Source organism: Struthio camelus, chromosome 17, assembly GCF_040807025.1.
Source record: "Struthio camelus isolate bStrCam1 chromosome 17, bStrCam1.hap1, whole genome shotgun sequence".
NCBI lineage: Eukaryota > Metazoa > Chordata > Aves > Struthioniformes > Struthionidae > Struthio > Struthio camelus.
The window spans coordinates 11,784,956-11,807,552 of record NC_090958.1 but is presented as its reverse complement, the minus strand read 5'-3'; the positions used below and the strand labels follow the sequence as shown (position 1 = coordinate 11,807,552).

Here is a 22,597-nt window from a genome sequence, read left to right as displayed (position 1 = left end):
AAAAAAGCTAAGTGTGCCACATGAGGTTTAACATCAAAGACATTTCTAGACAGACCATGAATGTATGCTGAAGTTATATTTGGTCTCTGGGTATTCTTTCCAATGCTGCAGAGTTTCATTTACTTCCTTACATTAGGTAAGTGTTGGCTTAGTACTTATCTTTTTCCTTGCAATCCAAACTAATCAGGTAGAATGAAATCAGGTAGCTGGCTGTTCAGAATATTTGAGTCAAATATGTCTTGTTATAGTTCATGTGCTATCCTCATGGCGGGGAGGGGAAAACAGTCGAGTAGGATGCTTTGTAACCAACTGCCTTTAAAGAAAAGGCAGATGTCTGAAAGGAAACCTCAGTTATGTTTCTGCTAGCAAATTATGAATGAATATAGATATATATATATATAAATATAAAGTAATTTTTTTCTTCCTAATCAGTCTAGTGATGGTAGTTTAGCCATTCCCTAAACCAAACACAATATTCTGCTTTAACCAAACTCTTGCTGAATGCTACTCTGAATCCCTAAAGTTAGGGTGCATTAGCTGTATGTTCAGTCTTTCAGATTATTTTTCCATTGAGCCTACATTCTCAATTATTTTAACTACTTGTCAGTAAGAAACCTAGCAGACAGCATTCTTGTCACCTTACATAGTTTCAAGCTGTTTCCAACAAGGAAAGAACGGTTCTTGCCCACGTGTTTTTGAAGTCCAGTTCAGTCTACCTAACACATTGGCTGAAGGGAGTGCCTAGTATGTTCCAGAAGATTTAAAAAAAAAAAAAAAGTGAACATCTACTCAAGTCCATTTTTACTGAAAATAATATTCCTTCTGTTTATTAGCTTGAAACATTTTCTAGACATATTTTTCCATGTAATTGTGATTGAAATTACTTTCTTCTTTTTAGCAAGTGTTTAGCATGCTTATCCCATTTGCTGCTTAGTTACCATATGCAAAAGAGCGCAGTAAACTGACTGCGTTACCATGAAGATAAAACTGGATCTTCATGGTCCAGAGTCCAGAGCTGTGAGGTTTTCTGTCATAAAAAGTGTGAGCATATCTATCGGAAGTAATACAGCTGTTAGAAGCAAAATAAATGCTACAAGTAATATTCTTCTTGTTTTTGTCTTGTTTTTGGTTTTTAACTAATCCTAGTCAGTATTTACAGCTGAGAGTATTATAGCACTCTGTTCTACCAGGGGCTTTCAGAATTTCTTAAATTGGTGCTACAGTTTTGTTTGAAGACCATGTTTGGAAACTGTTTCCGTTCCTGGGGGAAAAAAGGAGGATTTCAAAATAGTTTATTTTTGCTGCAAGAGGAGCAAAATCTTTTGCGTGTTTTTTTAAAGGTACAAAATAAAACGCAAGTACCTCTTTAGTAGTTGAGTGATCTGCCTAGAAAAGTAGGAACTTCAAAAGACAAGTCAGGAACTTAAAGCTTAAGTTTTTCACATGCTGTACTCTTGGCTGTTCAGGACTGACCAAGGGGGGGGGTTGTTTTTTTTGTTTTTGTTTTTTTTTGTTTTTTGCTAAGGCCAGCGTTAGTGATTAGAATTTGTTTATCTGCTGCATATTTCAGTTAGGCTTCTGTATCTTTCAGTGGCATTGGACATAATCTTTGAATAATTTGTTAAATTAGCCACATCTGTTTTGGGAGTAAGCAATGTTGTTCAGTTATCACATCAATATCGGATGTCCAGTTTAGTGTCTCATGTATAATTGTCTGTTGCTACAGTGGGCAATGACAAAGTGGCATACAGTGTTACTGGATGTGTGAAAATAAGCATATATGAAAGGAAGCCCAAACTCCCAGAGAGACCAGCCTCTAGCAACAGTCTTCATAGGTTTAGAAAAGTCTGCTCTTTGGTTACAAAGATAGGTAGTAGAGGAAGTCAGTGTAAACAACCACCTCATTATCTACCTAGGTTACTAAGAAGAAATTAAATAGGAGATGTATATATACATATATAGAGATACAGATTTCACCACCACCACCGCCCCCCTGACTGATCAGAAGGGTGGAGTGAGGGCAGTTCAGTGATGGGTATTTGCTGACTTGGTGATGCAGCAGCTTTCATGCTCATTTCTTTGCAGCAACTGATAGTGGAGAAGGGGTTATGAGTGTTGATGTACTGGTGCTCTGGGACAATGCCCATACGATTTTATTTTGTTTATTTTGCTGGAAGATTACTGTTCTACATTGTAGAAATGAATATTTAAACACTCTTATTGAAAAAGGACACTTTCCCAGCCCTTCAAAGGTAGCTTTTGTCAATAACTGAACACAAATGCTTTTCAAAAGTAGATTTAGTACTGCAGTCTTTAAAAAAGTAACAGGTAAGATAGCATTGACTCTGCTTTACAATATGTATGAACTTAACACAGTAGAGGTTATTATTAGAGTACTGCAGAGTTCTAAATATATTTTATAATCATAAATATATTAACTCTTCCCTTTGAATCATGTAACATTAATTTAAAAAACAACAATGACTTGGAGCCAGACTTTGGTGCTTTGAAAATCTACTAAGCACAGTCTGGTAACAATAAATGCTGAGACTTGTGCCTACTGTTTGTTTTTGAGTCAACTGCTTAAAGGCGTATATGTTTTTGCTTCCACTGCTACCAGATGCAAGGCTTCTCTCTCTACATCAACACATAAGCACAAGAATTGTTAAGCAAAGCCTACAGTCTTGTGTTGCATATTTCTGACATTAATAGGTGGCAGATGGACACTGTAATAGCAGGTGAAATCATAAATAATTCAGTTAAATATTTCAGGAATCGGACTTAAATGCCTCCACATGGAAAGATTAAGATAACTCTCTTGATTCATAGTGTAGCTAATATAGGGGAAGATTTGTATGAAAGACTTCTCTTTCTGACACCTGTTTCATGACATACTTTTACTTTAAAACAATATCCTATTTCAGCTGCAATAGTACAGCTCCATAGGGGGTTCCTTTCATTTAAGAAACTAAAATAATTCAGAGTCCTGGGTTGAGTAGCAGGCATTGCTCACCAAGACAGGAGAATATCACTAGGAGGCGATTAAAATACTGAATAAAATTGGATTATTAGAGGCAGTAAGACTAGCAGGCTTCCCTTTGGTTCAGTCTTGCATTGAATGCCCTGGGTTTGTAATCAGGGTGGCACAGCTACTTAGTAGCTCATTTTTAAAGAGAGTGAGCACTCAAGTTTGCCCCACTTAATTTTGCCTTTTAAGTCTTGACTGCTAAAGGAAGGGAAATAGTTCACTAGTCGATGTGCGTTACTAGCAATAAATAGCTGGCTGATAGAGTATCAGAGCAGCTGCAAATATTGTAGTGTTGGATGCTGAAGATGATTCCTAGTGAGTATTTCAGTGTTTTTATACATGTACTCCTGTTGCCATGAGAAATAAAAAAAAAAAAAAGTAGTGGACTGAGTTTTTTTTTTTTTTTTTTTTAAACTTATGTACATCTAACAACGATAATACTGCAGACTTTCAGAGTAGAACAAACATTCAGTATTGGGGTTGCTCAGCTTGTCTGTACACTTTTCTTAAGAGTCAGAATATGATAGTCATGTTCTTTAATAGAGATGCTGATGCTTGGTAAACTGTGCTAGAGTGCAAAAGTTATGAACTGTTTAAAATTAAGTCTACAAAACTGTACACTAGCATGCATGATTGAATTCTACCATTGGCTAGGCCAGGTTTGAATTGTACAGGCACGCCTATGAGTAGAGTTTAACTCATAGCTTTGAACAGAAAGACTCAAGTAATACCACAGTGACAGGGGACTGATTTACATTTCAGATATAAGCCATGAAGTAACCATCTCAAATCACTTTCATTTCTCATTTCAGAAAAGATGTTTTGCAGTCTGAAATACCTTTTCACAGGATGCTTTCTTGTATAAACCACATCAAATCTATTCTTATGCATGGAGTTTCGAGGTTAATGAGCATAAGGGAAGATGGTGTTTGTGCTGCGCTATGTTAAGTATGCTCATAATCCCAATCTATCAGTGGGTGGCAAAGCCCAAAGTTGCATCCATCTATAACTGCTGCTCTCCACTACTCGACACAGTTCCACTCCAGTCATATGCCTGTTGCATCTGTTTGATGAACTGATGTTCTAGTCTTTCTGAGGGCATCACTGGACTGAAGCTGGACATAGCGTAGGATTAGCTAAGGTATCAAAGCTCAGTGAGATCTCAGTAGTATTAGCAGCTACAGGTGGCAAGCTCTGCTGGTCCCTGGAAGACCTAGGGGCCTTCAGATGACCTTTGTATAAACCAGGGGGTTTTGCCCAAAGGGGAAGATCTGACGTGAAGCTGGCAGAACTGTTGCCCTCAGCAGTCAGAACCACTGGCTGTTTGTCTGGCACAGCTCTTGCTGGAGCGTACGTAGCATTTTGCTCAGACAGATGATCTCCGCATTGACTGAGATGTTCTGCTAGGACCAAAGGCTGCTGATCATCCCCCTCTTCAGAAATGACAAAAACTGGTTTGCTTTTTTCTGTTTCTACCACAAGCTCCTTTGTTTTTGAACCATTGACCAAGTTGATTTTCAGGGGGTTGGAGCCTTCTAGAGGATTTTTGGGGCTCTGACTGTTAACTGGAGATACTGTCCCTAGGTGTCTTGAAGGGTCCAAGGACCTCATATGTTTGCTGTCAGGGGAACTGGTTAAAAATCCAAAACAAGGATTCCCAAACCTGGATTTCTTCAAGTTGCAGGAGCTCAGCTTCCGCTGCCTTTGTGCAGACAGAGTGAGGGGATATGAGGCATTACTGGTAGATGAATCAGAGTAAACAGTCTCTAAAGCTCCCTCTATCTCAGTGGCTGAAATTACTTTTCTGGTGGGAACACCTTGGGTTCTTGCAGCTGTAGGAAAACCCTGTCAAAATAATAATAAATTAGTAAGCATGCTTTGAAAAGCAGTTCTCTTGAGAAACCTTGATCCTGAGAGGATGAAAAGTTAAAATTTCTTCCTATGCTAGAGGTGAGATGCTTTCTTTTACCTATGTTATTCCTCAGAAGAAACATCCTCTGTTAGCTTTGTAACAAGCTCTGTTGGCTTGCTGATTATGGTCAGAGAGACCTATATATCCCTCCCACACCTACAGACCCCTTGCAGTGCAACAGTAATAAGTGAATTAAATAATTTTAAGGTACAACCAGGAATAAGGAATATGTCTGAAGACTTAACAAGGTACTATTGCCTGAAGGCACTTTTTGATGTTTTTCTGGATGGAGATCGTTTCTCAACCAGATACTAACTGCTGGGAAATGTGGCTGCTTAGCACTTCAGGAAAGACTGAATAAATTACAATATAGTTAGGCAAAAGAGTCTCCCATATGCCAAGCAAGATGGGTTGCAATGTGTATTCCATTTGCAGGTTGGAGAGGCAAAACCATATGTTGAGGGGAGAATGTACCACATCAGCAAGCAGCTGGGGCATTAGGGGCACAAAACCTGAACTCCTCCTAGCAAGACTTACACTGTTGTCAACCAGCTTTGTAAAGGGACTATTGGTAGTCCAACTACACCATTTTTTCTGGAGCTGTGGTATAGGAGCCAGGAAATCATGGAAAGTGCGGGCACTCCACGTTCGTTGTCTGGGATAATGATTTTCCATCTGGACGTTCCCCTTCTCAACAGTGTCTGCTCCTGTAGCCACGTGATTAGAAGTCAGCCAGTCAGATACGGAGGCTGGGCTTGTGACACTTCTTTTTAGGTTTTTGTCCTGGAAATAACAAATAAAAATTGTTAACGTCTTTCATCAAAAGGTTTTAGAAACACTTAAAAGTTATGCTGCCAGTGCAAGTGACTCTTTCCTTCAGTGGTTCTTTTCCCAGGACAGACACAGGACTGGAACTTCTACCTGTTTGTCTTCCAGCATGCTGCCTGCAATTCACTGACTTCCCTGGACAGCTGTTTCACCTTGTTTCCTCATTTTCTGGTTTTCCACTGAATTGGGAATTTTCAGTTATTTAAGAAACAAAATCCTACCACTCTCACTAATGAAATACATCCAATATTTACAGCTTTGTTATAGTGGAGATACCTGACAGAGTAGTAAGCCTCACTGCAAAACATAGTCTTTCTGCTCTACTCAGCTCTTGGAAGGGTTCAGCTGTGTTTGAGGAAACAAAACTTCAAGAAGGATGGGACCCATGGAAAGAAATCCAAAAGAGAGCAACAAGAGAATCAGAAGTCTAAAAAATAATTCATGAGGATTCATGCATGATTCAGGAGGAAAGACTGAAGTAATTGGTACCATTTCGTCTAGCTTAGGGAAGTAAAAGGCTATGACAAAAAGGAAGGGAATAATCTTCTCCATGTATATGGTGGCTAGAACAAGAGGAACAAGGCCCACATAGGAGTCAAGGAGATTTTCCTTTCAGGTTAAATAAATGTTTTTCAGTTGGAAGGATGTTTTGGCAGTAGAATAAGATGTCTAGACAGGGGTTCCATTGGCATTACTGGAAATCGAGACCATGTTAAACCATTCTTAGCAGCTGTCTCTATTAGCAGAGTTGATCTGACATAGGAGTGAACGATAGATAACTTCTAAATATCCCTTCCATCCATCCTTATTTTTTATATTCTTGTGTTGCACTTAGAATCATAGTTTTGCTTCTTAATATTGATGTGGTTTTAGAGACAGGAAAATTAAAGAATCCCTCACTGTCTTACAAATCTCCTTTCATTCATGCTAAGACGTCACCTGTTATTTGTATAAGCCTCCTGTTCCACAGCTGTATATGTATTTTTAATTTTCAGCTGTGCGAGTATGGTTGTCACGAGAAGAATGCAGAGTTTTAATAGTCCTTAAAGATGGTCTGAAATAAATCCCACAGTGTGTCCTGGATTTAAAAATCTTGGGAGACCAGAAACTTGTCATTTATTATTTCTGATAAACAACATCTGTCAAATTTCTGCAAATCAAAGAAAGTATTTAATTAAAATATCATAATGGAAAGGGATGGGTAGAGAGACAAGAAATTAGCTATTTCCACAGAATAAAATTCTCAGCAGGAAGTCGGGAGAGGCTGTATTCAGGCTCTGGATAAGTTTGCCTCAATAGTAAACTCTTGATTTCAGATTTGATTGAAGTAACAATCTTTATAAATTTATAACCCAGCTGTCGTCTTCTCAGAAGCCTCTTCAGTCTATCTTAGGATTTGTTATTATAATATTATTACAATTACCTCCAAACTGGTGTGAAAGCCATTAGGTTTGAGACAGATATTCTGGGAGTAATTACTAAGATGAATAATGTATTTTCTAGATTTTTAAAAGTGTTTTAGCAAAAAATGTTTTTTAAACCTCCCTGCTAATACTCCATCAGTCTTTAATTTCAGATCCCTTAATCTGAAACTTGTAATGTCTGAATACAAGTCATAGGTCTGTTAGCAAAAGGCTGAAGCAGGTTGAGAAGTCCTTATAGACCAGTTTGTAGAGGGGAACAAAGCCCCCATCAAGAAGCAAAGATTGCATGTAAAATGGTCTTTTCAAAATACATTATTTTTATGGAGACCCCCAGATTTGTAGTTGGATAATTAGACATACCAACATAATGAAAACCTCACAGAATGCAAACTGGGCACCTCCTGGCCTTCAAGTCACTAACACTCAGAGAGAAGGATGACTTAAAATAAATGGGACTTAGAAAGCCATGACCCTCTTGGGGGACCTGTGTTCCTCAGAAGCCATCCTAAAGATTGGTTGTTCCTTTTGCATTATCAGTCCTGCCCACCGTTTCCTCAGTGCTCTCCACCTGTAGAGAAGTGTGTTTGCTCTCTCAGCTGTTACCTCTGGACAGGGGAATTAGTTTCTTCAACAACATTTTAAAAGTTTTTTTTAAAAAAAAAAAAACAATTTATCACTGGCCCCTTCCCAACAGAGCTGAGCCTCACGCTCACTGGGAGGGACAAGAGCTAGTAGCCAGCCACCATTTCTCAGGACAAAGATTTGGATAGTGTTTTTTGTTAAAGCTGTATATAGTTTGATTTGTCTGGACAAGCATTTTGGGTGAGGTGAATCTAAGGACATTTTTTTACTGTACTGTAAAGGCTCGAGATTTCACACTTCTTTACACATGAGAATATATTCTTAGCTCCTGCCAAGAAAATAGCTATGTTCCAGTGGATAACTCATCCTATTTGCCTCGAACTGGTCCACAGAAGCTACACACTGCAGAGCTCAGAGGCTAAAATCAGGAGCTGGCTGGCCTCCTTACAGATGCATTTTACACCCTGAAAATACACATCTAGAAATTAGATATTTATTTCTCACATCCAGAAACCCTGAGTAACTCAACAAGCCTGAAGAGATACTATTTGAGTGAAGGCTTGTGAATGGCCTGCAATTCCCAGCCTACTCAGATAGGATAGTCTGCAGCTGTGCTGAAAGACTTAGTGCTTTTAAAGGTGTCCTTTTGCCCTTCCTGGGTAAGTCTCCTGCTTTTTAAGTGGTTTGTTTGGGAAGTACTGACTCACTAGTGTACACCATGGAGTGAGAAAGAGAGGCCTGCTGAGTTAATAATGTGGTAAATCACTTTAATCCTTTGGGCTATGTTAATTTAGAATTGCCTTAGCACTATATGTGTGTATATATATGTATATTTTTTCCTCTGCTGGTTTAGTTGTGACAGTAAAATAGTAATGTTTTGCTTTTTTTAAGTGTGTTTGGCCACTTTGACCTGAGATGGGGGAAAGAGGGAGAGGAAGGAAAATGGATTTCCTCTATTTAGAAGTTGTCTTTGAATGTTGCTGCCATCAGGTGAAGCTCTTCCAGTGGGAAGAAGAACCAAAGGGTGTATAGGTGTTCAAGGATGCCTTATTTGGGCACCTATACAGCCCATAGTACTCTGCTACTTGGAAGGTGATGCATTTGGAAAGGCACCAGAGTTGGGGTTTTTTTTCTTCCTTTTTCTAGTAAGCAGTATGGTGGACTGTACTGGTTGGAGAAAAAGCTTAGCACATGTCTTGCACTAGTGTAGAAAACTCTTGGCTAGACAGTCTCCTGGCTAATTTCCTACTCAAGTGTAGGGATACAGATTGCTTATGTCTTGTAAGCTCTGATTCTCTGCTATATTGACTCTTGATATATGAAACTCTATTACAAGGTACCAGAGCCTGTAAGTTCCTGTACTGGTTGTTCTTTTTCCTCTTGTGGGAGAAAGAGAGAGAAGGCAGTGGAGAGGAAAGAGCATTGACCTGGGAAAGGCTTTAATATAGACTTGACGTGGACTCACTCTACAAGTCACTACACTTACTTTTGAAGAAATGGTGCTATACTTAAGACTTCTGAGGTATAATGCACTTCCAAACAAATAATTGGTCAGAAGTGCAAGGGGAAAAAGCTAAAATAAGAGAACTTGCTGAAATGATCCAGGCTTCTCTGCTGTGTGTATCCCTCTTTTGAAAGGACCCCAATGCTTTCACTTGACATGCTTGATTTTGGGGGTATGCATTCATTGTTAATCATCGCATCAGCCCAGTGAGGCTGTTAAATAGTTTTCTGACAGACTGAGGAAATGAGTAACTTTCCTGTCAACTTGGCAGTGGCAGGCAGGAGTAGCTCATGGCAACTGAAGGACCTGGGAGTCAGAAATCCACAGGTGATGGTTTTTATGGAACATCACCTTTGTCGATTAATAGATTTGGGGACGGGGGTCGGGGGCTAGTCCTACAGCCTGTTGGCAGAACTCTGCGTTATTATCTGTAAGATTGAGGTGAGAACTCTAGACTGTTCTTCTCTGTCAGGAAGATCCTGGCTCTTGGTGGGGACCACGGCCCGTGTCATTCAGTGGCAGCTCAGTCTGGTGTTTAGGAGGAACTACCTGGCTCAGTCACTACTGTTTGTGCAAGCTAGGCAATGAACATAAATGGAGGGTTGTGACAGGGGTTGTCTGAGAGGGACATCCTGTGGCTTACTGGACTTCTAGAGATGGTCAGGAGTGTTCCTACCTGTGTTCTGTAAGTGGTAAAGCTCAGCCCACTGGCCCCAGGCCCAGCGGAAATAATAAACACTTCATCGCTCCCAGTCTCGGTGGTCACTGCAGATGTGGAGGAGGGCATGTCTGGATCAGTATCCTGAGGAGACCGTTCTGTGCTGCCTCCACAAGAAATGACTGAGGAAAAACAAAAAAATTGATCAGGATTGCTTGGGAGAATCTAAAACATCTGTTCCCAGCTTATCTTTGATAAACCTTCCACTCCTTTCTCTCTCCCCAGACAAACTAGATCAACTTTTGGCTGTAACGCCAGTCAGAACAAATTTCAAGCCAACAGTTTGCTCTCCTGAAACTGCAAGCTTTTAAAAACAAACCAAAAGGGAAAAAAACCACTCTTTTGTCTGCTTTCTAATAAAGACAGACCCAAACCAAAATCTGTCATTCTAAATGCAAATAGTGATCCTGCAGATCAGAAATGTGCAGACTTATTTAACTCGTTCTTTGTTTGAATGTACTCACTGATGCATAGTCCTATTAATACTAGGAGCTGTGTTTTTTTCCTCGAGTACTTTTGCTGCAACCCTAGAGATGCCACTTCCTTAGGTGGCTTACGTTATAGGGAATGCCATAGATGTCTTTGTCTTTTCCCCAAAGCCTATAACCAGGGCAGGAGATCACAGGCTGTGTTTTCTGGCCACAACTTCCTCAATGACCCTTCCAAAGAAGGAGACACCAAACTATAAGGAGCTCTGATATCCTTATAAGAGTTGTGCATAGTGTCTGATAGTTTAGTGGGAATCTGATGGTATCTAGCAATACAACATGAAGTGCCTCCTTGTTGGCTTTCACCAATCAAAAGGAGCACTGATACAATTCATATGTTGTGACTCAAAATTGCAGCAAGTGACGTTGTCTGCAGCTTGGTTGGGAGGACTCCTATTCTTGTCTGGAAACACACTGTGAAGTAAGTGCCATCTAAAGCAGTCTTATCCATAACGTCCTTCAGAAAAGTTAGCTCCAGGAGCTGAGGTTGTCCAAACACAGTATAGGCCATCCTTCCCAGACAAGGATAGACACAGGGCAGAAGAAACTCTTCCAGAATTTATGGATAAGTCATGTCTATAGCAGCCTGAACCAGACACATTTGCTCCGCTAACCCGGTGTCTCTGCAATGTCATGTGCTATGTCAGCTTTTGTTGGCAGTGTCCTGAAGCTGTGCTTGTGTGCTGCTTGCCAGGGGAATTAATCTACCAGTGGGAGGGGGAGAGTAGCAAGGGATAGTTCCCACAACAAAAGCTTTCTGCTATGAAGTGTTCTCCAACTGTGCATGGGCAAGACAGGGAGGAGGACTGCAAGGAAGAAACTATCTGCTTAACAGGCTATGCCCAACTCCTGCCGATGCGCCGTGCTTACCCGCCTGCTCCCGGCTGACAGAGTGATTGTTGTTTTCATTCTCCCGACTTGGCACCACGAGCTGGAGCTCATTGATATCGACAGCAGAGTTCTGGATCCCGTTCTACAACTCAGAACATGCCCCAGTAAACATCGTCAGATAAACAGTGCAACAGCCAATATGAAAGAGAAACAGAAATTGCCATTAGCACTAACCTCCTGGTCACTGCACGCGTTGGATGAGCTCCTTTTGGGGCACGTTTTCTGCCTGAAAAGGAGAGACAGCAACAGCAGCAACAACAACAGGCCCGTGAATCCACAGAGAGATCCACAGAAGGGAAGGTCTCATCTGTACTCATCCTACAAGGGGGACCCAGCAGGTTAAGAGCTGATCTACCTACAGGAGAGTCCAAAACTCTTGCTAAGACTCAGTGCACCAAGACCTGTAGGCCAGGAGGGGGGAAAATGGTATGCTTAAGTAATGGAAAACCAGACGAAGAAAAGGGTCTGTATTCTTCCTGTGATCAGTGCAAAAGCAGGAATGGAATTCAGATCTCTCCAAAGTCCTACCAGCCTTCCTCCTCAGCAGGCTGCTCTTTCACTTCAGTAACTAAATAGCAGGACCGAAGTTCCATCTTCGGTCTGGGCAGTGACATCGTTCTTATCTGGCTACACAAAATACTTAATCTTTGCAGCCAGTGTTGCGTGCTAGATTATACTTAGCAAGCCAAGAGTATCAAATGCTATTCATTTCTGTGAACGTTCTATTACAGGAAAAGACTATGGCAGACAATTCCCAAATACGTGTGCCTGTTAAGCTGAAAGGAAACAAAAGCATATTCTTGTTTTCCCTATAGTTTTTCTAAAACTGACATTATGGAACAACTAGCATTATGCACATTTTGGATGAATAAGATGTGAAGATGTCATGAAGAAAGGCAGGCACTAATGAACAAGATAAAATACACTTGCTTCAGTCACTATTTCTGGTGTACAGCAGTTCTCCAAGGGACAGCATAGAAACACATAGGGGTGTTAAGACCAGAGAGCAAGAAAAACAGTAACACTGGTCATGTATCCTATCAGTGCTCTTGGCTGGCATTTTTCCTCTTCTTGTTGGAGGGATTTGTTGTTTTAAGGCATTTAATCTCCTCCACACAAGCTTCCCCCCCCCCCTTTTTTTTTTTTTTTTTAAAAGTGCTGTGTTGAAGTCAGGGTCTAAAGTTTTCAATTGCCACTGCATTACTGTTTCCTTTCAAGAATGGAGGCTCAGAGGACGCTTGCTGAGGCTAGCTGGGAACTGGTATCCTCTCTGTCTCAGGTGTAGTGGGTCCCATTCCTCACCCTATCATCAGATTGCTTAAAATGGTTATTGACAGATGACTATACTGAGGGAGAAAGAACCCATGAAGCACCACCAGGACTGTTTCTAATGAATACAGAGTAGACTACAGAAAAGGAGGAGGACAAGTTTGTACCTAAGAATTTAATTCAGAAGAACTCCAGATGAAAAACTGTTACTCCATGATGCAAAATCACATCAGCCACCACTTGGGCTTCTTGGGTATACTCAGAGCTAAAGCAGAGAAGGTTTTTCTGTAACTCAGTGATTTGGGGAGGGGGAGTAAGGAAGGTTCATCCAAGGAGGAGTGGTGTCTCCTGATCAAGCGAAGTAGGAAATACTTCAGAATAGAAAATGCATATGTAAATAATTTCCCCCTTTCCCTTCCCAGAAGCTCTTATTAAGCACCAGAACTATTTCAGCAGGAGAGACTAACAAAACATGCCCAAAATAATGAATAGCCCAGTGGTGAAGGCGTTCGTGTAAGTAGTCAGAGAACTATGTTCAATTTCCTGCTTTCTCCAAATCACATTGTATCTTCCTCTTTCTCCCCTCCCCTTCCCTTCCCCTCCCTGCCAAAGCCCATGATGAAAATTTAATCAAATCTGGTACATTCCTATGAAGCTTTCTTGTTTCAAATGACTGGCATGCTACAAACAAATTTTTTTGAAATATTCCCAGCCAGGGATTAAAGAGCATAAAGGAAATATTCTCCTTCAAGAAAACAAAACTTAGGACACAGTTCTTCCACACTGAACATCAGGCATCAACAAGCTAGACTAGCTAGTTATCGGGATGGCCTTCACTTTGGGGCTGGTTATTTTGAACGTTCAACATGGTTTAACAAACAAAACGTTCAAGTTCTTAGAAAGCCAGGTAAAAATGTGTTCCTCTGTCTTGTATACAGCTATCCCCTTTATAGGATATTTCTGTTCTCTGGGATAAAACTGCAATAGATGAATTATCCATTATAAAATTCTCAGCAACTGACAACTACTATAAGCTTTGATAGGCAAGCAAGCTTTTGCATTTAGAAACTGCAATAGCTTGCACTGATCTGGCTCCTCTTCTTGCCATTCTCAATAAATATTGTGCTCTACAATAATTAACTGGCACCATAACTACTTGGAAAGCCATATTGCTGGTTGGCAGAATGAACCACAGGGAAAACTAATGAAGCAGGAAGATGATGGGCTATGGTTAGCCCCCGACCTGAGTCCTTACAGTGCTGTTATCCAGGAGTCCCCAGTGTGTGCCCTGGTGGGGAAGAGTGGTTGCCTGAAAAAAAGTTGGTGCAGCTCAACGTATGTTTACAGGAGAAATAGTAGGGGCAAGTGTAAAACAAAATGTAAGTATGCTCAATTCTTACCACCTCTTCTGAGCCATTACTGTGTAGTCTGGTTTGGCAGTCAGATTTCTCTTCCTCGTATGGCATGCCTGCAAAATGCAGGTGCCAAAGAGGTTTTAAAGACAACAGATACAGAATTATTAGCCTGTCAGGCACCAGTACTGGCTGAAGCATGTCACCATCAGGTGAAGATCAGGCTGCAGGTAGTGATTAGCGGGGCAACTTGTATGGAGTGAAATGACAGCAGATGATGACTTGATGAAATAGCTGTACACACAGGGGTTGGAATTGGAAACAGGTCACTGGCAGGCTAGGCAGATGTGAAATGCAGTTGCAATCCATGGGTCACAACCATTGAGCAAAAGTCTGACTGCACTGGATAGGATTAAAATTAAATAAGGTGGACATCCCTTGTTCTTGGGGGCTTGGGAAAGAAAATAAAAAATACCCCATAACTCAAGCCAGCCCTCATGGCCAAAAGTAATTAGAATTATTGGCCAACTAACAACTGAAGCTTTCATTCCCTCCCCAAACAGCAAACAAAAGCTGCAGTGTGGCAGAGACTTGGAGTTTCCCCAGAGAGCTTCGCCCTGGCTGAATGCAATGAGCCCGAGCAGACACTGCTGACGACTTGGTGCAGTAGAGTAGCAGCAAGTGCCAAGCCCATCCTGGGCCATTTCTACCCCTGGCAAGGCTGAGCCTGCTACTTTTAGCTAAGCAACAGCAGCAGCTAAAAATGGTGAAAAACATAGCTAAACTTCAACCTGGGACCGGAGAAGCAGGCAGAGTAGGAAGAGTATAGAAAGTGGAAGGCAAGTTTACAAAGCTAAGAGCTTGGAGATTGCTCTAGCATCTTCTGGTGAGGTTCCTCTGCAATGCCACATTCCAGCCATGGCAAATATTATCACATCTTGGTGAGCTAGTCCCGTTTCTGAGTGTGTTGCTTCACTGAAGTATCTTCATTTCTCCCCTAAACCCCTTGCAATCCTGATGCTTTCTGCAGTGAGGACAAGCTGTGGCTAACAGACCTTTGACACCTGAATTCAAGTCCTCATTTAGGGCAAAAAGCATAAAATAGAAGATGGTAGGCTCAAACCAGAGGAAGTTCTTAGAAATGCTTAATGGCCTCTGCAATCTCATTCTGAGCTGCATAAGGAAATGGCAGCTGAGAAGTGTTGGTGAGCTCCGACCAGAAGAGGCCAGAGACCAATATCCTCAAATAGTTGGATCAGTAAAAGGAAGGAGGGGGGGGGGGTAATCTTCCAGTGCACTGTAAGTGGGTTTACTCAGCACAGATCATGGCATTGCTTTCACACATATCAAATCTCATTGTTTTAAGTCTGACAATAAATAAATATGTATTGGAATCAAGGCCTCCCTGAAAATGTATGCAGGGATTACAGGCAGCTGGGATAGGAAATGGCCTTTCAAAAAACTAAAGGACTAGATATAATCTCCTTTTATATATAGCCAGGATGTGATTAAGATATATTTTTCCTTTTTTAAAAAAAAAAAAGTCATATAGCAATGAAAAGGCCTAAATGCTAACGTTACAAGAAGTGAGCCTAACCCCGATACTGTGCCATAGTAACCGTGGTAGGAAGTATTCTCAGTAACAAGAACATACAAATATTTGTGTGGGGAAAAAAAAAAAACTATATTAGATTTTCTCTGTTGGTTAGCAACAGCAGAACATTTTGTAAACATCTGGAAAGCAAAAGTCAAATTCTACATGCGATCAGCATGGCCTGACTTTCTAAACTATCTACACAGAGGAAATTTCAGCTAGTGAAATCTCATATTGGCAGTGAGCTTTTTTGGTTTGAATAACACTCCGTTTCATGGATAGTTACACTGAAATTAAATAGGGATAATGGAGCAAGAATAGCCTACTCAACATGTGTATCAGCCCAGACTGCTGCCATAGCAAAGGGAACATGTTTCTCTCTCTTCTGAAGATTGGCAAGGGTATAAAAATAAAATATTTAATATCTAGAAGACATTTTCCACCAGACGTTTTCCCTTAGAGCTAGCAAAAAAAATGTGGTCTAAATTAGTGTTCTGCAAGCCCTTTAAAAAGGAAAAAGGCTAGTTAGATGTGATGCATGCAAGTTTAACTCTTACAGCAATGAAAAGCGTGGACCCTGAAAGCAAGAATTTCCATATGCAGCAAGGGAGATCATTTAAGCTTCACCACCTCGCCCATCTTCTCTTATACCCAATACAGTGATGGCTTAAACTTTGCATCTGTTCAGCAAAGCTAGAAATGTAGCCTCCAAAAGGACAAGGAAGACAAAGTACCTGTATCAAAATTTCTTCAATTACTAGGAGTTGCACAACCCTGAAACCTTATGAGATGCTGGACTCTGTAAACATTAGCAGTCATTTTTCCCCAGTCTGGTGTAATTGAGCACTCAGGTAATGCTGGAACAAAGGCTGATGAGAATATTTTTAGTACAGCCTGCATTTGCATGGTCATTCAGCTCCTTGCCTCGTGGCCAAAGCTGAGGAAGCCAAAGGCCGGGCACCAAGGGAGGCTACAGCACGTGTACTGGCTTCTTGCAGGGGCTGGAAGCTGCACAAGAAATGAGGCAGGAGATGGATGATGAGAAAAGACGGACCAGTTGAATGCTGCCACTGGGAAATGAGTGTTAGTACTAATATCGGATCACCATAATGGAGCCCTGCAAGGAACAGCATTTGTTTCAGTTTAACTGATGCTTCCAATGAAGTCAAAACATTTCAAAAGTACTGTTTGTTTTGACAAAAACCTGGGGAGCTTGGGTTTTGTTTTGAATTTGTCAGAGCAGAAATAAAAAGCCAAAACTGTTTCTACAAAAATGTTTTCACTAGGGAGTTAGTAAGAAAAATCCAAACATATACTGTTGGGGAGAAGCTTTCCTCTGAAAGACTTAGAGAAAAGAAAGTCATTGACTGGGGAAGTAAGCTTTCATCACTGGCTGGTTTTAGCCTTTTAACTGGTTAGCACCAGGGCCTGGCAGTCGGAAACCCAGCTTGATCATCAGCTCGTTTGGCCAGCTCGTTGCAGATGAGGCGGTGACTACCAATGCTGCTACCCGGTATCGCAAGCGGTTCAGTGTTTCTGTTGGTCTGAGCGAGAGAGAGCTTTCACTGGGGTTCACCACCAGTACTGCAGCATGGCTCTGCAGCTCTGCCTGGCTTCCCTGCCACTGAAAGGCAGGTGCTGATTACTTACTGTCTGAGGAGCGTTCGAACTAAAATGTCTGCGCAACCTCTTGGATAAAACATTTTACAGAAGGGAAAATATTATTTAATATATGTAACCACATCTTAATTCCACGTACTAATACTTTTTGTTACTCTTTACTTTTCCGCAGAGTATTAGTGATGGTTAGAGTCAAAATACGGAATCACTGTGCAGAGAAGCAGTGAATGTTACAGCTATGTGGGACACTCAGGGAAGGGTCATCTTCCTGTTCTGCGTTTTTTGTTCAATGGCCAACTAAACTGTCCCACAAGCAAGGTTCAAAGGCACCACTGCTATTGAAATAAATAAATGCCCAACAGAGTCCTCATCCTGCAGGTGTTTCTTCAGGAAAAAGAAAATAAATTTGAGACAGAGGAACTGTGGAACTGGGAAAGAAAAAAAACTTAGGAGCATAGGGCAAGAACAGTAATTGGTACTGGCTTCCTCCATGTGCACACACTTCTACATTTAACAGCAAGCATTAGCAGAGCAAAGAAACGCAACTTTTTCCTGACCTGTACAGATAATATCGTATGCTTCAAAGGTTTCAGATATGCATCCTCTTACCTGCACGCTACGCAGAGGGCAGAGAGCAAAGCAAGTGCAAAGAAGACAATCCCTGTTATAATTGCCAGCATCATCATGTTTTCCTTTCTCTCCTGCCGCAAAGCATCTACAGTATCAGGTTCAGTGATGTTCTTGTATTCAAAGAGCATTGCAAAGCCTCGACCCCGGTCCGTGGTGGTGATTAGTTCCATGATAACCTCAACCATTTCGAGAGATGAACCGAAGACCATAGGCTTGTTTAAAGGTGTATTTGGTCCACAAAAGCGAGAGGAAAATGTGATGAGATCAGAAACGTACAAAACATCATGGGGACAGATGTCCACTGCTGACTGTGGGGTGGAGGAGACTTCCACTGGCAGTACTGTTGTGGGAAGAGCCCAACTTTCTCCAATAACTTCATCTTGCTCACTAGCAGCAAGGTGGGCAAGCAAGATTTTCCCTTTCAAATCTTCTCTTCCTAGACCACTGATATTTTGCCCATGGATCGTGGCACTACCAGCCACGGGGAATGGCAGTTCCTCTGGCTGAGCCTTGGTAATTGCTTTGGCGTCCTTCAGCTGTTTAGACTGTTTTTCTTCAGATGCTTGTTTGGCTTCATCTTTTTTTGAGGTGGCTCCTGGAAGGTCATACAGATGACTAACAAGATCCTTTGATTGATCTCCTGTGCTGCTCAGATTCTGAGCCACCTTTGACATCCAGGTCTGGAGGGAGGATTTTGTAGTAGGGAGAACAAAGTCCAAGTTTTCCTCAGGAGGAGGCACGTCCTTATCTCTTGTTTCAGCAGGAGCTGAAAAGCCATCCCAAGGGGTTGGAGTTTCACTAGCGCTCTCAAAAATGTCGAAGTCAAAAATTTCCAAGATAAGATGGGTTCTCATAGGAATGAAAAATTGCCACACACAGTGTGTCCCTGGGTAGTAGTTGTTTGGAAAACCTGGTGATAAAATCAGACCTCTTTCCATCGATTCCACCACTGCACCACAGGAATAGTATACCTGGAAAATAAATAAACTTGCATCTTACTGGAGATGAATTAACAATTTTGCAAATACAGAATGCAGCCTGCTAGATCTACTGCAAGGTCATACTCCTTTCTTTACTTTCTCTTCAGTGACTAGTATAAGATAAGACTTCTACAAACTCCATGAATTTCTGTTTCTTGAGACTATCTTCTACTTTCACCATTTGGAGCATTAACCTCTAATATAGACAGTCACTCTTAGAGAGCATGGAAGCATATACTGAACAATCAATCCTCACACCCCCAAATATAAATAATATAATTCATAATTCTCATTTTCTACTACTGATCTGCTTTTGGCTATGAGATATTCCTAGGTTATTTATAGTCCTGCATACATTTTTTTGATGTGGAAGTTTCTGACCACGCAAATGTGCGGTCCTAAACAGTTTGTTGTGAGAGATAAAAGTCTTAAGAAGCTAAAGAAAAACGGTGTCACCACAAAGACTGTGTCTTGAGTGCTATTATTTTCCTTACAAAACCATTTTTTAATGTAAAAAGCCCTCGCGTTGATTATCACCATCATCTATTTAACTCATCTCCTGTTTCAAAGGGATTCTGCCTCCCATCTTCAACAAGCAGTAAAATCGGGGTGGTTTTCATTAGGTAAATTGTCTCTTCTTCAAATACAAAGCCTACCAAAATAGTGATAGCAGATATCAGCTTTTGCAAGTAAACTAGCAATTAGCATGCATTTTACATAACAAATTTCATGTGGGACTATCACTGTTGTATTTCTTCCTTCTCCATAAATAACTTGCAGAACCCAAAGAGGAACAAAATCTGCAAATGGTCCCACTGACCACCGTTCACTTGTTCTCTAAAGGTACGCGAGGTGGTTTCCAGATATCATAGTTTAAATTACCTTCTTCCAGAGACACTCTTAGAGCCTTCGTTCAAGATTCTTTCATACATTTGGAGAGCACAGAGTGCTGTCCACACCTTGGGCAATTGTTCTTGAAAAGGGGAAAAAAATAAGTCAGAAGTACTTAGGTCACAAGCCCTGTCTAGGAACCTATGTTTACTAGCATTAATTGGAAAAGAAAGGGAACGCTTTGGGTTTGGGGTTTTTTTTATTGGAAATGATTAGTTGTCTTGGCCTGTTATCTATTTAAACACAAAGAAAGCTTGGCAGGACAACAAACAAAGCTTACAAAGTCCATATAAAGCCACAGAGATCAAAATACTCCAGGATTTTTTTTTCTCCTGACCCGCCCCTTGGCTCATATTGAAATGGAAAAAAAAAATATGCAATGCCAAATGTTAAAAGCCCTTAAATAAAAACAAAAAGCCAGACCTGTTTTGCAAGGCATGAACTTTGTTTTCCAGCAGGTGCTTTTCATAGTCTGAGTGTTTCAGGGTGGATGGCAATAGAAAAGGACCAAAGCAGCAATGGAGGTAGAAATTGTATTCTGTATTCCAGGCTGAAACCAATCTTTGACTTTCGAAAGTGTCATTTAAATCGATTCTTGCACTAATTTTAGTGGAATAAAATACAGGCTTCTCTTTAAAGTACCTGGGCTTGACTATGGCTCACGTGAAAAAGAAACTATATTCATGTGCCCGCATCATTTGAAGACTATAATTCTCCATCAAAAACTTTAGGTGTCCCACAGTATGTAGTACCAAAATAAATAGAAATTTACAGAGTCTTTGCTTTGGAAACTAAAATTATTGCTTTTAAACTGAATTAGCTAAGGTATGGTAAAAATCCCAGTGAAACAGCAAAGCCTTATGTCAATTTAAGAATCTAAGGATCCTAACTTTTAGACTCATCTGCTAATTCACATCAAAATTACAGATACATTTGTTGTCACTTGAATTTTGCTGTAATCTAGCTAGTTTCAGGTCAATATGCTCTCTCTTCCCTTATGGAGAGGGTAACTCCTACACTTGGTAGAAGGAAAGAGGGCTCCTCTGTGACTTCCCTCATATTTCTTCCCTATGTCCCAGCACATCTGAGCAGACTTACCTTTGTCCCATGCTAGTCTTTTGAGCTTGCTTTTAATAACAATATTGGCATAGGAAGAGGCAGTAAATAATGCTAAATTTTCAATTTAAAATGCACCCAGTTTTGGAGCCAGAATGTGCACCAAAACTGCTGCTATTGAAGGGTACTTGTGGCTGTAGAAGGATTGCAGATTGGCCCAAACTTCCTTAATTTAGCAGTGATTGAGGACTGGAATTCTGTTTTGAGGAGTATGTGAACTGACCTAATTGTCTTTTTTCAGATATCAAGAAGCAACTTGGAGGCATTAACAGTCCCACCTCCAGAAGACTTTGTTAACAGTTGACTTTTTAACACCGAAAAGCAGCAGACTGCTAGAGATCCTACATCAGCTCAGCGGATCTTGCATGATTAATCACCAAAGTGCTGAATGGGTAGGTTCATTCACCTAAAAATCTCTTGCTCCACTCTCGGGATAGGTTCCCTTTCCAGCCTTCATTTTCACTGGAATCTGTCATTATTTGGAGTGAAAATATCTAGCAGATTTTGTGCACATCTGGGGAGCCTAGGAGTCAAACTCAGATGCCTTTGGTTCCCCTGCAAGCCACGTGGCTGCCAGTTGGCTGCTAGCTGAATCCCAACAGGTACCGAGCTGCTTTTGGATGGGGCGAGGGTTAGTGGCTTGTGCAAGGTGAGCATTCCAGAAATACAGCTTAAAGGTCATGGCACTGGGGCAATTGTTTATTTATTATAGCTTGGGAGACTGGAAAGATTCAAGACTTAGTCCAAGAACAGGAAAAAACCACAAGGGACAGGAAATGCAAGGCAGATCTGAGGGGGAAAAAAGGGATTTCTGATGAATTTATAACCCACAACTGAATGACTGACAAAACTGTTTAGTTCATCATCCATTATGAAAGCTGAATTTCATCAATTAGACACAGATGTTCCCCTCTGCAGCGAGCTATAGATTCACAGGCTTTTGACAGAGACACACAAAGAATTTGGCACATTTTTAATCTTTCCAAATGAGAGGTTGTTGTTTTTTTGAAAACAACTTGATATATGCCTACACACATTAGTTCAGTTATGAGCAGGGTGGACTTTTTTTTACAATTTTTTAATCTGATAATAAGATAAACCCCTGAGTGTGTTCATGAGAGGCACATCAGACTTGCATGGGCTAAAAGGGATTTCTTGAGAGGAACTGGTTTTTTTGAGGCCAGCAACGGTTAGTTTCCAAGCGCACAAAGGGATGTGACGGGGCATGGCTACCTTACTGAAACACAAAATACAATGGCTAGCCAGAGGAAATCAGGAAATCTCAAGGTGTGAGGAAAGAATAGGTGTTTGTCAGGAGCTTGTGAATGGTTTTGCTTGGGTATGGGCTCCAGTAACAGAGATCCTTGTAAACTGAAACGGACGGGGGAGTACGCAACCATGACCCATTACATATTAGAAGTGAAGAGCATTGGTTTATATAGCCCTGGAAGAACTAGATTGCCAATCCTGTTCATCTACTTTTCAGTCAGGCTATTGAATTGAACCTCCTGTCTGCTGTGGTCAGGAGCTTCCCTACCTGACTTGTTCCCTACCTAGGGAACGATATTTAGTAGACTGCAAAAAGGAGGGTGACTCAAATCTCAGCTGTTGCTTCTTGGCCAGAAATACAGTGAGTTGGATATTTTGGAACATGCCAAGACGCTGCATTCCCCCTTTTCACACTACACAACCCACTCGGAAGCTTAAATCTATTCCTATTACTAAAAATGCTTCCTTGCCACGCACTTGCATGCCTCCTCCTATGCTGAC

The 22,597-nt window shown here is 41.0% G+C and overlaps 1 protein-coding gene across 4 annotated transcripts in view; it reads right to left on the bottom strand.

Annotated features, from left to right (window-relative positions):
- Positions 1-3,443: 3,443 nt before the first annotated feature.
- Positions 3,444-22,597, bottom strand: part of LOC104138850 (uncharacterized) — a 34,231-nt gene continuing 15,077 nt past the window's right edge. For 2 of the 4 annotated variants that reach the window (XM_068910822.1, XM_068910824.1), the window contains exons 2-7: positions 17,820-18,811; positions 11,550-11,601; positions 11,355-11,457; positions 9,955-10,118; positions 5,478-5,723; positions 4,016-4,873 (exon numbers count right to left, since the gene is read on the bottom strand). In XM_068910822.1, coding sequence (XP_068766923.1) covers positions 4,130-4,873; positions 5,478-5,723; positions 9,955-10,118; positions 11,355-11,457; positions 11,550-11,601; positions 17,820-18,811 — 2,301 coding nt within the window. In that variant the 3' untranslated portion in view covers positions 4,016-4,129. Of the gene's footprint in view, positions 4,874-5,477; positions 5,724-9,954; positions 10,119-11,354; positions 11,458-11,549; positions 11,602-17,819; positions 18,812-19,702; positions 19,776-22,597 lie in introns of those variants that run through there. The other 2 variants (XM_068910823.1, XM_068910821.1) reach the window with 2 other exon arrangements.